General features: G+C 46.7%; 1 protein-coding gene and 2 long non-coding RNA genes across 15 annotated transcripts; 2 read left to right on the forward strand and 1 right to left on the reverse strand.

Annotated features, from left to right (window-relative positions):
* The first annotated feature begins 2,078 nt into the window (after positions 1-2,078).
* Positions 2,079-3,242, forward strand: LOC127919697 (uncharacterized). Of its 6 annotated transcripts, none has more exons than XR_008103765.1 (3): positions 2,079-2,527; positions 2,568-2,746; positions 2,907-3,242. It is a non-coding gene; the product is annotated as an uncharacterized LOC127919697 (long non-coding RNA). The 6 variants fall into 6 exon arrangements; XR_008103766.1 differs by having other exon boundaries at positions 2,568-2,866; positions 2,999-3,239; XR_008103767.1 differs by having other exon boundaries at positions 2,607-2,746; positions 2,907-3,239.
* A 3,571-nt stretch (positions 3,243-6,813) lies between these two features.
* LOC127919698 (uncharacterized) lies at positions 6,814-8,333 on the forward strand. 8 transcript variants are annotated; one of them, XR_008103778.1, is made up of 3 exons: positions 6,814-7,546; positions 7,906-7,948; positions 8,248-8,333. It is a non-coding gene; the product is annotated as an uncharacterized LOC127919698 (long non-coding RNA). The 8 variants fall into 8 exon arrangements; XR_008103772.1 differs by having other exon boundaries at positions 6,814-7,633; positions 7,906-7,992; positions 8,204-8,305; XR_008103771.1 differs by having other exon boundaries at positions 6,814-7,633; positions 7,906-8,079; positions 8,204-8,298.
* Positions 8,118-13,095, reverse strand: LOC118383868 (prostaglandin D2 receptor 2). The gene is made up of 2 exons (XM_052503479.1): positions 13,016-13,095; positions 8,118-10,509 (listed from the first exon to the last, which is right to left on the reverse strand). Exon 2 carries the CDS (start codon positions 10,334-10,336, stop codon positions 9,539-9,541), a length of 798 nt encoding a protein of 265 aa, XP_052359439.1. The 5' UTR covers positions 10,337-10,509; positions 13,016-13,095; the 3' UTR covers positions 8,118-9,538.
* Between the last annotated feature and the right edge of the window lie 623 nt (positions 13,096-13,718).

Consider the following 13,718-nt stretch of genomic DNA (forward strand, 5'->3'; position numbering starts at 1 on the left):
TGTTGACATTGAGACTGTTTTTTTGCGGGTACTATTTAATGAAGCTGCCAGTTTTAATTTAATATATTTTTTAGCTTGAATTATTATTATTTATTTTTTTCAAAAACAAGGACTTTTCTAAGTGACCCCAAACTTTTGAACGGTAGTGCACGTAATTTAAAAAATACAAACTTGGCCTTCTGGGTAGCGCAGCATTGCAGTGCTAGAGGCGTCACTACAGCCCTGAGTTCGATCCCGGGCTGTGCCGCAGCCGGCCGTGACCGGGAGACAAACGAAACAGCTCACAATTGGCCCAGCGTCGTCCGGGTTAGGGGAGGGTTTGACCGGCCCGGGATGTCCTTGTCCCTTTGCGCTCTAGCGACTCCTTGTGGCGGGCCGGGCGCAGTGCACGCTGACTCGTCTCACCAGTTGTTTCCTCCGGGCTGGCTTCCGGGTTAAGCGAGCAGTCTGTCAAGAAGCAGTGCGGCTTGGCAGGGTCGTGTTTCGGAGGACGCGTGGTCTCGACCTTCGCCTCTCCCGAGTCCGTACGTTGCAGTGATGGGACGAGACTAACTACCAATTGGAATGAAATGGGGGAGGAAGAAGGGGTCCACAAAAAAGTAAAATCTTGAAGGAGAAACAGTTTGGCAATTTCTGAGCAACGTAAGATGAAATATTGCTTTCTAACTGTCCCTCTCCCCTTTCTAGGAGCAGATGGTCTGTCTGGTTCGTAGCAGACACTCCGTCACCACGGCCCGTCGCCTAGCCAAGACCCTCCAGACATCAGGGCCGGTCCAGGATGCCCAGACCCTACTGGAACGAGCCTACAGACACGCTGACGGCCTGATCACTCCACCTACAGCTGTCAGCCAATAGCAGGACTCCATCCAGCCTGGTTGGACAATAGCAGGATTCCATCCAGCCTGGTTGGACAATAGCAGGACTCCATCCAGCCTGGTTGGACAATAGCAGGACTCCATCCAGGCTGGTTGGACAATAGCAGGACTCCATCCAGCCTGGTTGACAATAGCAGGACTCCATCCAGCCTGGTTGGACAATAGCAGGACTCCATCCAGGCTGGTTGGACAATAGCAGGACTCCATCCAGGCTGGTTGGACAATAGCAGGACTCCATCCAGGCTGGTTGGACAATAGCAGGACTCCATCCAGGCTGGTTGGACAATAGCAGGACTCCATCCAGGCTGGTTGGACAATAGCAGGACTCCATCCAGGCTGGTTGGACAATAGCAGGACTCCATCCAGGCTGGTTGGACAATAGCAGGACTCCATCCAGGCTGGTTGGACAATAGCAGGACTCCATCCAGCCTGGTTGGACAATAGCAGGAATCCATCCAGCCTGGTTGGACAATAGCAGGACTCCATCCAGGCTGGTTGACAATAGCAGGACTCCATCCAGCCTGGTTGGACAATAGCAGGACTCCATCCAGCCTGGTTGGACAATAGCAGGACTCCATCCAGCCTGGTTGGACAATAGCAGGACTCCATCCAGCCTGGTTGGACAATAGCAGGACTCCATCCAGCCTGGTTGGACAATAGCAGGACTCCATCCAGCCTGGTTGGACAATAGCAGGACTCCATCCAGCCTGGTTGGACAATAGCAGGACTGTATTAGCGATATATTTATGACTATGTATAAGGCATGTGTTATATGGCTCTGTCATGGGCTTTGCACAGACCACCTGACTTTAAAACTGCTACATAGTTAACATTGTATTCTGTATTGGGACGAGCCCCATTTGTTCATATATGTATGTATTTAGTTCCTAAGTGTTTCTTCTTTTAGCTGTAGATGATGATTAAAAACCTGTAGAAGTGTTTTGGACTGTTTTGATGAGTTCCTATGATGAATATAGTTCTGATAATGCCTCTCGTCCAGACAGGCTGGGTGACTTCAACCCTAAGATAATGCCTCTAGTCCAGACAGGCTGGGTGACTTCAGCCCTAAAATAATGCCTCTAGTCCAGACAGGATTATTTCAGCCCTAAAATAATGCCTCTAGTCCAGACAGGCTGGGTGACTTCAGCCCTAAGATAATGCCTCTAGTCCAGACAGGCTGGGTGACTTCAACCCCAAGATAATGCCTCTAGTCCAGACAGGCTGGGTGACTTCAGCCCTAAGATAATGCCTCTAGTCCAGACAGGCTGGGTGACTTCAGCCCTAAGATAATGCCTCTAGTCCAGACAGGCTGGGTGACTCCAGCCCTAAGATAATGCCTCTAGTCCAGACAGGCTGGGTGACTTCAGCCCTAAGATAATGCCTCTAGTCCAGACAGGCTGGGTGACTTCAGCCCTAAGATAATGCCTCTAGTCCAGACAGGATTATTTCAGCCCTAAAATAATGCCTCTAGTCCAGATAGGCTGGGTGACAGGATTACTTCAACCCTAAGATAATGCCTCTAGTCCAGACAGGTTTACTTCAACCCTAAGATAATGCCTCTAGTCCAGACAGGATTACTTCAACCCTAAGATAATGCCTCTAGTCCAGACAGGTTTACTTCAACCCTAAGATAATGCCTCTAGTCCAGACAGGTTTACTTAAACCCTAAGATAATGCCTCTAGTCCAGACAGGTTTACTTCAACCCTAGATAATGCCTCTAGTCCAGACAGGTTTACTTCAGCCCTAAGATAATGCCTCTAGTCCAGACAGGCTGGGTGACAGGCTGACTTCAACCCTAAGATAATGCCTCTAGTCCAGACAGGCTGGGTGACAGGCTTACTTCAACCCTAAGATAATGCCTCTAGTCCAGGTGGGATTACTTAAACCCTAAAATAATGCCTCTAGTCCAGGTGGGATTACTTAAACCCTAAGATAATGCCTCTAGTCCAGACAGGCTGACTTCAACCCTAAAATAATGCATCTAGTCCAGGTGGGATTACTTAAACCCTAAGATAATGCCTTTAGTCCAGACAGGCTGACTTCAACCCTAAGATAATGCCTCTAGTCCAGACAGGCTGGGTGAAAGGATTACTTCAACCCTAAGATAATGCCTCTAGTCCAGACAGGCTGGGTGACAGGCTTACTTCAACCCTAAGATAATGCCTCTAGTCCAGGTGGGATTACTTAAACCCTAAAATAATGCCTCTAGTCCAGGTGGGATTACTTAAACCCTAAGATAATGCCTCTAGTCCAGACAGGCTGACTTCAACCCTAAGATAATGCCTCTAGTCCAGACAGGCTGACTTCAACCCTAAGATAATGCCTCTAGTCCAGACAGGCTGACTTCAGCCCTAAGATAATGCCTCTAGTCCAGACATGCTGGGTGATAGGTTTACTTCAGCCCTAAGATAATGCCTGTAGTCCAGACATGCTGGGTGATAGGTTTACTTCAGCCCTAAGATAATGCCTCTAGTCCAGACAGGCTGACTTCGGCCCTAAAATAATGCCTCTAGTCAAGACAGGCTGACTTCAACCCTAAGATAATGCCTCTAGTCCAGATGGGATTATTTCAACCCTAAGATAATGCCTCTAGTCCAGACAGGCTGACTTCAACCCTAAGATAATGCCTCTAGTCCAGATGGGATTATTTCAACCCTAAGATAATGCCTCCAGTCCAGACAGGCTGGGTGACAGGTTTACTTAAGCCCTAAAATAATGCATCTAGTCCAGGTGGGATTACTCCAACCCTAAGATAATGCCTCTAGTCCAGACATGCTGACTTCAACCCTAAGATAATGCCTCTAGTCCAGGTGGGATTACTTCAGCCCTAAATATAATGCATCTAGTCTAGACCGGGCTGAAGCAGGGACGTCGCTAGACAGAACATCCGGGGGCTCAGGCCTGAAGACCTGGGGCTGACTCCGGGGGGGATTTGATCCCTGCACACGCTAGCAGTGAACGTTTTGCAGAAATATGACACAAGGTTGCATATCTGTTAACTAATGGGGGCGGGGGCACATTACTGTTAACTAATGGGGGGGGCACATTACTGCTAACTTATTGGGGGCAGATTACTGTTAACTGGGGGCAGATTACTGTTAACTAATGGGGGGCACATTACTGTTAACTAATGGGGGAGGGGGGCAGATTACTGTTAACTAATGGGGGAGGGGGCAGATTACTGTTAACTAATTGGGGGGCACATTACTGTTAACTAATGGGGGCACATTACTGTTAACTAATGGGGGCACATTACTGTTAACTAATGGGGGCACATTACTGTTAACTAATGGGGGGTACATTACTGTTAACTAATGGGGGGGGCACATTACTGTTAACTAATGGGGAACATTATTGTTAACTAATGGGGGGGGGCACATTACTGTTAACTAATGGGGGGGAACATTATTGTTAACTAATGGGGGGATTACTGTTAACTAATGGGGGCACATTACTGTTAACTAATGGGGGCAGATTACTGTTAACTAACGGGGGGCACATTACTGTTAACTAATGGGGGCACATTACTGTTAACTAATGGGGGCACATTACTGTTAACTAACGGGGGGGCACATTACTGTTAACTAATGGGGGCACATTACTGTTAACTACGGGGGGGCACATTACTGTTAACTAATGGGGGGGCACATTACTGTTAACTAATGGGGGCACATTACTGTTAACTAATGGGGGGGCACATTACTGTTAACTAATGGAGGGGGCACATTACTGTTAACTAATATTACTGTTAACTAATGGGGGGGCACATTACTGTTAACTAATGGGGGCACATTACTGTTAACTAATGGAGGGGGGCACATTACTGTTAACTAATGGAGAGGGGGGCACATTACTGTTAACTAACGGGGGGGCACATTACTGTTAACTAATGGAGAGGGGGGCACATTACTGTTAACTAATGGAGGGATAATATGTACAGACGCAGGCACCCAACACCCTTAAATCATGCTTTTATCATATTTGTGGTAATAAATCTGATTCCAAGGTCAATTAGCTACAGGACGTTATTTCTACCAAACTAGTTACACAGAAACAAATACTCCCTCCAACACCCTGTACATACCAGCATACCGTCCTTTCCCCAACTAAATATTCACAATGTTTGTGAGTTATATTACACAATTCTAGGATGTTAGCCCATCCATAAAGATAAGACATATTAAACTGTAGGTGCAAACCTATGACTTCACTCTTTCCCATGAGCGTTAGTATCTTTAAGATAGATCGCTCACCGCTGTTTATACACACAGGATGTGGCAGTCGCGGCATATTTGTTTTGAGAAGTAATGTTTAGCAAGGACTACTTTCTGTCTTGGTGCCGCTGGGCTACATGTTGTCTTTGTGTGGGCCTCCCTTCTCTCTATGTTCTCGCTCTGTTCTGCTTTCCTGTATCTCCTATAGTACAGAACACAGCAGCACTATGGAGTATTCTGAACAGACACACACACACAGAATATTAACTAAATCATGTTTAAATCTGAGATCATTTCTGTTCCTTAATGATATTAGCAGTTCACTCCCATCTTAAACCCGATTTAACGTTTAACTGTCTTATCCTTAATTTACCTCAATAACCGGTGTTCTCCAGCTGTCTCTTTAGTAACAAAATGCGCGCAACCAAAACAGATGTCTTAAGATTGTTAACGTGGAAACTATATTTCGTCTCCGATGTTTATTGGAAGGAAAAAAAGACAAACAACATTTGCACAATTGTAACAGAATAACTCTAAACCGTCCCCTCACCCGGGCGCGAACCAGGGACCTTCTGCACACATCAACAACAGTCACACACGAAGCATCGTTACCCATCGCTCCACAAAGGCCGCGGCCCTTGCAGAGCAAAGGGGGAACTACTACTTCAAGGTCTCAGAGCAAGTGACTTAAACCGATTGAAACGCTATTTAGCGCACACCGCTAACTAAGCGAGCGGTTTCACATCAGTTACACAATGACCACTTGTTGTTTCAAATACATCATTACAGTCGACGGTGAGCAAGTTATCACGTTTGTTTTTTAATAATACATTTTGCATTGACCATGAAATCAGTCCAAACACCTCAAAACACAACATGGTATCAATAACAAGATGAAACGTGCTGAAATAAGCCCGTATGATTCCTCCCATATGACAGTGTCTCTCTTGCGAGCAGTCTGTTCATCCAGAACCACGCCAGGCTGAGGAGCGCACGTCGTTGGCAGCCAACCCATCTTACCATGTTATATTATATATATTATATATTATATTACCATGTAGATGGCGACATGATACATCATTGTAAACACAAACTATTCACTTCCTGCTGCAAATAAAAAACAACCGTGTTTGTTGAGCTGCATCTTCAGTTCCGTATGTCCATCGTCTATATACATTGGGGGGAAAAAAATGTTAACTCAAAGCTATCGAGTTTTGTTTTTTTCAACAGAAAGCTGGTTGAAAGCTGCCAAAAGTGGCTAACGTCATCTTTATCGGTAATGTATAACGTAGCCTAGTGGTTAGAGGGGTGGACTAGTAACCGGAAAGTTGCGAGTTCAAACCCCAGAGCTGACAAGGTAACAATCTGTCGTTCTGCCCCTGAACAGGCAGTTAACCCACTGGTCGGCCGTCATTGTAAATAAGAATTTGTTCTTAACTGACTTCCCTGGTTAAATAAAGATAAAATAAAAAATATATATATATATTTGGACAGTACCTGATTAAACAGTAATTGGTTAGCTATACTTTTGTCGGGTGGTGCAGCAGTTGGATTGGATTCGAGTTGTCTAAGGCACTGATGTCAGTGTAAGAGTCGTCACTACAGTCCTCGGCTCGATTCCAGGCTGTATCACATCCGGCCGTGATTGGGAGTCCTACAATTGGTCGTCGTTCACGTTAGTTAGTTTTAGCTAGACTGGGTACTCCCTGAGGTTAGTTAGTTTAACGTTATAGCTAGACTGGGTACTCCCTGACGTTAGTTAGTTTTAACATTATAGCTAGACTGGGTACTCCCTGACGTTAGTTGGTTTAACGTTATAGCTAGACTGGGTACTCCCTGACGTTAGTTAGTTTTAACATTATAGCTAGACTGGGTACTCCCTGACGTTAGTTAGTTTAACGTTATAGCTAGACTGGGTACTCCCTGACGTTAGTTAGTTTAACGTTATAGCTAGACTGGGTACTCCCTGACGTTAGTTAGTTTTAACATTATAGCTAGACTGGGTACTCCCTGACGTTAGTTAGTTTAACGTTATAGTTAGACTGGGTACTCCCTGACGTTAGTTAGTTTAACGTTATAGTTAGACTGGGTACTCCCAGACGGTAGTTAGGTTAACGTTATAGTTAGACTGGGTACTCCCTGACGTTAGTTAGTTTAACGTTATAGTTAGACTGGGTACTCCCAGACGTTAGTTAGGTTAACGTTATAGTTAGACTGGGTACTCCCTGACGTTAGTTAGTTTAACGTTATAGTTAGACTGGGTACTCCCAGATGTTAGTTAGGTTAACGTTATAGTTAGACTGGGTACTCCCTGACGTTAGTTAGTTTTAACATTATAGTTAGACTGGGTACTCCCTGACGTTAGTTAGTTTTAACGTTATAGTTAGACTGGGTACTCCCTGACGTTAGTTAGTTTTAACATTATAGCTAGACTGGGTACTCCCTGACGTTAGTTAGTTTTAACGTTATAGCTAGACTGGGTACTCCCTGAAGTTAGTTAGTTTAACGTTATAGCTAGACTGGGTACTCCCAGACGTTAGTTAGTTTAACGTTATAGCAAGACTGGGTACTCCCTGACGTTAGTTAGTTTTAACGTTATATCTAGACTGGGTACTCCCTGACGTTAGTGAGTTTAACGTTATAGCTAGACTGGGTACTCCCTGACGTTAGTTAGTTTTAACGTTATAGCAAGACTGGGTACTCCCAGACGTTAGTTAGTTTAACGTTATAGTTAGACTGGGTACTCCCTGACGTTAGTTAGTTTTAACGTTATAGCAAGACTGGGTTATAACGTTATAGCAAGAGCGTTAGTTAGTTTTAACGTTATAGTTAGACTGGGTACTCCCTGACGTTAGTTAGTTTTAACGTTATAGCAAGACTGGGTACTCCCTGACGTTAGTTAGTTTTAACGTTATAGCAAGACTGGGTACTCCCAGACGTTAGTTAGTTTAACGTTATAGTTAGACTGGGTACTCCCTGACGTTAGTTAGTTTTAACGTTATAGCAAGACTGGGTACGTTAGTTAGTTTTAACATTATAGTTAGACTGGGTACTCCCTGACGTTAGTTAGTTTAACGTTATAGCTAGACTGGGTACTCCCAGACGTTAGTTAGTTTTAACGTTATAGCTAGACTGGGTACTCCCTGACGTTAGTTAGTTTTAACGTTATAGTTAGACTGGGTACTCCCTGACGTTAGTTAGTTTTAACATTATAGTTAGACTGGGTACTCCCTGACGTTAGTTCGTTTTAACGTTATAGCTAGACTGGGTACTCCCAGACGTTAGTTAGTTTTAACGTTATCTGTCAGGGCAGCTTTTGAATCAACATGTTGAATTGTAAATGACTCGAATCTGGTTTACTGTGAGGTCAATAACTCTGAATAACATCATCACTGTGGCCTATATTAATAACACGCTGACAAAGTTGACCTCGCTCTTTGTCCTTTTTTTCGGCCACAGAACAATGAGATATTTCAATGAGATATTTCCGTGGGTTTTTAGAAGTGAAGCATCTGCTTTGGCGTTTCCGTGTGGGACTGAGAGGAAGCCCACTGGAGGGCAAATGGGAGAAGACGGAACGAGATGGATTTTGGCCAACATTTTCAAGAAAGTTTTATGTTCCCAAAACTAGAATATTTTATGAACAAAGTAGACTAAGGTTTGTAGACTTGAACATTTGCAAAACCTTTATTTTTAATTTTTAATCGCGTTGTTTTCGGAGTGTAAAGGCGAATTAATTTATTGCACATGCGCACTTCACAGAGGAGGCGTTCCCTAACAGAAATATGCAGATGAAATTGGAACGAGCCAATAGGATCTCGCTAAGTCGTACTTGGTTCTGCCCCACGTGGCTCATTTGTTCCATGCTTTTTTGGGCGAATCAAAAATGACTTTGAGAAACCACTGTGACTCGGGCCTCCTAAAGTGCCGCCGTACAACAGAACTGGTGGTTTTAGGCATCACTGAAGAGGCAGGCCAGGACAGGGCTCATGATTGGAGAGTTCGTTGCAGTGTGTAATGCGGTGTAGCCGAGCTTGTTTTACACCAAGACTCGGGGCTAAATCCCAGAAGGCCCAGGTCTGATGACGTCATTGGGCTGAAGCAAGCCTGTCACCCAGCCTAAGATAATGCAGTATAGTCCTAATAATGTAGTCCAGACAGCGCTGAAGCAAGACTGTCACCCAGTCTAAGATAATGCCTATAGCTATAATAATGCAGTCCATGTAGTCCACACAGGGCTGAAGTAAGCCTGTAACGTCTGAGTTCATGTTGGCCAGCAATCACAATGGATCTCTACAGTCTGCTAGTAAAACTGCAAGGTCCCTAACAGGACTGTGGAGCACTAGATCTGTGAATCTCCCATATGTACGGTCCCTAACAGGGCTTTTTAGGGCACTAGTTCTGTGAATCCTCCCTCCTTAGGGTCCCTAACAGGGCGTTTTAGGGCACTAGATTTGTGAATCCTCCCTCCTTAGGGTCCGTCTACTCCTGGAGTCAGAATAGTCATAATTGAACACTCTCTCGATGGTGGAGGGGAGCGAGGCGCGGACGGTTCGCCCCAGGCCTCGTGCGGCGAACACATAGAGGACAGGGTTCAGGGAGCTCTTCAGGTACACCAGGAACAGAGAGACGTACGCCCCCGTGAACGACGCCCGGTACAGCCCCGCCCGGTCAGGCCGCCCTGCAGCCAGCGCCCGCAGGAAGCGGCAGGTAAAGTAGGGCACCCAGCAGGACAGGAAGAGGAGCATGGTGAGGAAGAGGACCCGGTACAGCCTGGCCATCTGTCTCGCAGTCGCCGAAAAGGAAGAAGAGGAGGATGGAGAGGTTGGTCCGGAGACTCCTGCCTGCCTGGCAGTCCACAGCACGGCTACGTTACTCACCAGGAACACTGTTAACGGCAGGAGGAACCCGGCCACCGTCTCAGTCACAAACAGCCCCGTGCTGTACCCCAGGCTCTCCAGACACTGGGTAGTACCGTTGATCTCCAGCAGGTCGGCAGTGTGGAGGTAAGGGGTAGCCAGGGCAGCAGCCAGACCCCAGAGGAGACCGCACACCAGGGGAACCGCCCAGCGAGGACGCTTCAGACTGGACCAGACCGGCCTGAGGAGACACAGACATCTCTCCACAGCCACGGCACACAGCAGGAAGGCTGCGGCGTATAGTCCCAGGCCTCTCAGGAATATCACCAGGCGACAGGCCAGTTTCCCCACGGGCCAGCTACAGCTGTGGGCCAGGTACGCCAGCATCAGAGGGGTGCGGAGGAGAAGGACCAGGTCAGCCAGCGCCAGGTTCACTACGTAGACACGGAAGCTGCTGGCGCCGCGCGTCTCCCTTGGCCCAAGCTGCCACGCCTCGTCAGGCGGCCACGCCCACGCCAGGCCAACGCATACACCACTAGGCTGTTCAAGGACACGCCCACCTAGGGACAGAGAAGAGGAAGTGATGTCATAAATCAGAAGACACTGCAGGAACCTCAAGAACTGGGGCTATGCCAAGTGGGAATGGTCTTGTTCCAGCCCAGCACTAGCCCCCTGATTCAACATGGTTTTGTTCCAGCCCAACACTAACCCCCCTGATTCAACATGGTTTTGTTCCAGCCCAACACTAACCCCCCTGATTCAACATGGTTTAGTTCCAGCCCAACACTAACCCCCTGATTCAACATGGTTTTGTTCCAGCCCAACACTAACCCCCTGATTCAACATGGTTTTGTTCCAGCCCAACACTAACCCCCCTGATTCAACATGGTTTTGTTCCAGCCCAACACTAACCCCCCTGATTCAACATGGTTTTGTTCCAGCCCAACACTAACCCCCCTGATTCAACATGGCATGGTTTTGTTCCAGCCCAACACTAACCCCCCTGATTCAACATGGTTTAGTTCCAGCCCAACACTAACCCCTCTGATTCAACATGGTTTTGTTCCAGCCCAACACTAACCCCTGTTTCAACATGGTTTAGTTCCAGCCCAACACTAACCCCCTGATTCAACATGGTTTTGTTCCAGCCCAACACTAACCCCTGATTCAACATGGTTTAGTTCCAGCCCAACACTAACCCCCCTGATTCAACATGGTTTTGTTCCAGCCCAACACTAACCCCCCTGATTCAACATGGTTTAGTTCCAGCCCAACACTAACCCCCCTGATTCAACATGGTTTAGTTCCAGCCCAACACTAACCCCCCTGATTCAACATGGTTTAGTTCCAGCCCAACACTAACCCCCCTGATTCAACATGGTTTAGTTCCAGCCCAACACTAACCCCCCTGATTCAACATGGTTTAGTTCCAGCCCAACACTAACCCCCCTGATTCAACATGGTTTTGTTCCAGCCCAACACTAACCTCCCTGATTCAACATGGTTTAGTTCCAGCCCAACACTAACCCCCCTGATTCAACATGGTTTTGTTCCAGCCCAACACTAACCCCCCTGATTCAACATGGTTTAGTTCCAGCCCAACACTAACCCCCCTGATTCAACATGGTTTTGTTCCAGCCCAACACTAACCCCCCTGATTCAACATGGTTTAGTTCCAGCCCAACACTAACCCCTGATTCAACATGGTTTAGTTCCAGCCCAACACTAACCCCCCTGATTCAACATGGTTTTGTTCCAGCCCAACACTAACCCCCCTGATTCAACATGGTTTAGTTCCAGCCCAACACTAACCCCCCTGATTCAACATGGTTTTGTTCCAGCCCAACACTAACCCCCTGATTCAACATGGTTTAGTTCCAGCCCAACACTAACCCCCTGATTCAACATGGTCTTGTTGCCGCCCAACACTAACCCCCTGATTCAACATGGTTTGTTCCAGCCCAACACTAACCCCCCTGATTCAACATGGTTTAGTTCCAGCCCAACACTAACCCCCCTGATTCAACATGGTTTTGTTCCAGCCCAACACTAACCCCCCTGATTCAACATGGTTTAGTTCCAGCCCAACACTAACCCCCCTGATTCAACATGGTTTTGTTCCAGCCCAACACTAACCCCCTGATTCAAACATGGTTTAGTTCCAGCCCAACACTAACCCCTGATTCAACATGGTTTTGTTCCAGCCCAACACTAACCCCCTGATTCAACATGGTTTGTTCCAGCCCAACACTAACCCCCCTGATTCAACATGGTTTAGTTCCAGCCCAACACTAACCCCCCTGATTCAACATGGTTTAGTTCCACAACACTAACCCCCTGATTCAACATGGTTTTGTTCCAGCCCAACACTAACCCCTGATTCAACATGGTTTTTAGTTCCAGCCCAACACTAACCCCCTGATTCAACATGGTTTTGTTCCAGCCCAACACTAACCCCCTGATTCAACATGGTTTTGTTCCAGCCCAACACTAACCCCTGATTCAACATGGTTTTGTTCCAGCCCAACACTAACCCCTGATTCAACATGGTTTTGTTCAGCCCAACACTAACCCCCTGATTCAACATGGCATGGCTTTGTTCCAGCCCAACACTAACCCCCTGATTCAACATGGTTTTGTTCCAGCCCAACACTAACCCCTGATTCAACATGGCATGGTTTTGTTCCAGCCAACACTAACCCCCTGATTCAACATGGTTTTGTTCCAGCCCAACACTAACCCCTGATTCAACATGGCATGGTTTTGTTCCAGCCCAACACTAACCCCTGATTCAACATGGTTTAGTTCCAGCCCAACACTAACCCCCTGATTCAACATGGTTTAGTTCCAGCCCAACACTAACCCCCTGATTCAACATGGTTTTGGCCCAACACTAACCCCCCTGATTTGGTTTAGTTCCAGCCCAACACTAACCCCCTGATTCAACATGGCATGGTCTCGATTAAAGCCGATTGAATCAGGTGCGCTGGGACGAACAACCTGCACAGCAGTACCTGTATTGATGTAGACTGAACTATAATGATTTGTCTATAGACTGAGACTCACCAGGAAGATGAGCACGGTGATGACCATCTGAGTGATGCGGCCTGTCTCCGCCTGCCAGGTGTTACTACAGCCCAGTCCTTACTGGGTCCTGCTGGGCTGGGAGACGGCCGGGTCAGGAACCACTGGCTGCTGTTCACAACGTTCATCGTGGCTCAGATAGGAAGATATAGACCTGGAGCTGCAGTGTGGGAGACCTGTGGAGACAGACAGTATGGAGATATATGTTAGTGTGGAGACAGACAGTATGGAGATATATGTTAGTGAGGAGACAGACAGTATGGAGATATATGTTAGTGTGGGAGACAGACATTATGGAGATATATGTTAGTGTGGGAGACAGACAGTATGGAGATATATGTTAGTGTGAGACAGACAGTGATGTGAGATATATGTTAGTGTGAGACAGACACTATGGAGATATATGTTAGTGTGAGACAGACAGTATGAGATATATGTTAGTGTGAGACAGACTATGGAGATATATGTTAGTGTGGAGACAGACAGTATGGAGAGGAGACAGACCAGCCAGACAGTATGAGATATATGAGAGACACAGACACTATGGAGATATATGTTAGTGTGAGACAGCAGTCCAGATATATGAGGAGACAGACTAGCTAGACTATGAGTGAGACAGACAGTATGGAGATATGTAAGAGTGTGGGTGACAGACTAGCTAGACTATAGTGAGGAGACAGACCAG

The sequence above is a fragment of the Oncorhynchus keta genome, unplaced genomic scaffold (assembly GCF_023373465.1).
Source record: "Oncorhynchus keta strain PuntledgeMale-10-30-2019 unplaced genomic scaffold, Oket_V2 Un_contig_17396_pilon_pilon, whole genome shotgun sequence".
In the NCBI taxonomy this organism is placed as follows: domain Eukaryota; kingdom Metazoa; phylum Chordata; class Actinopteri; order Salmoniformes; family Salmonidae; genus Oncorhynchus; species Oncorhynchus keta.

Coding starts and splice junctions, on each gene's coding strand:
- LOC118383868 (XM_052503479.1), bottom strand. CDS start 10,336: ATGCTGGCGTACCTGGCCCACAGCTGTAGCTGGCCCGTGGGGAAACTG.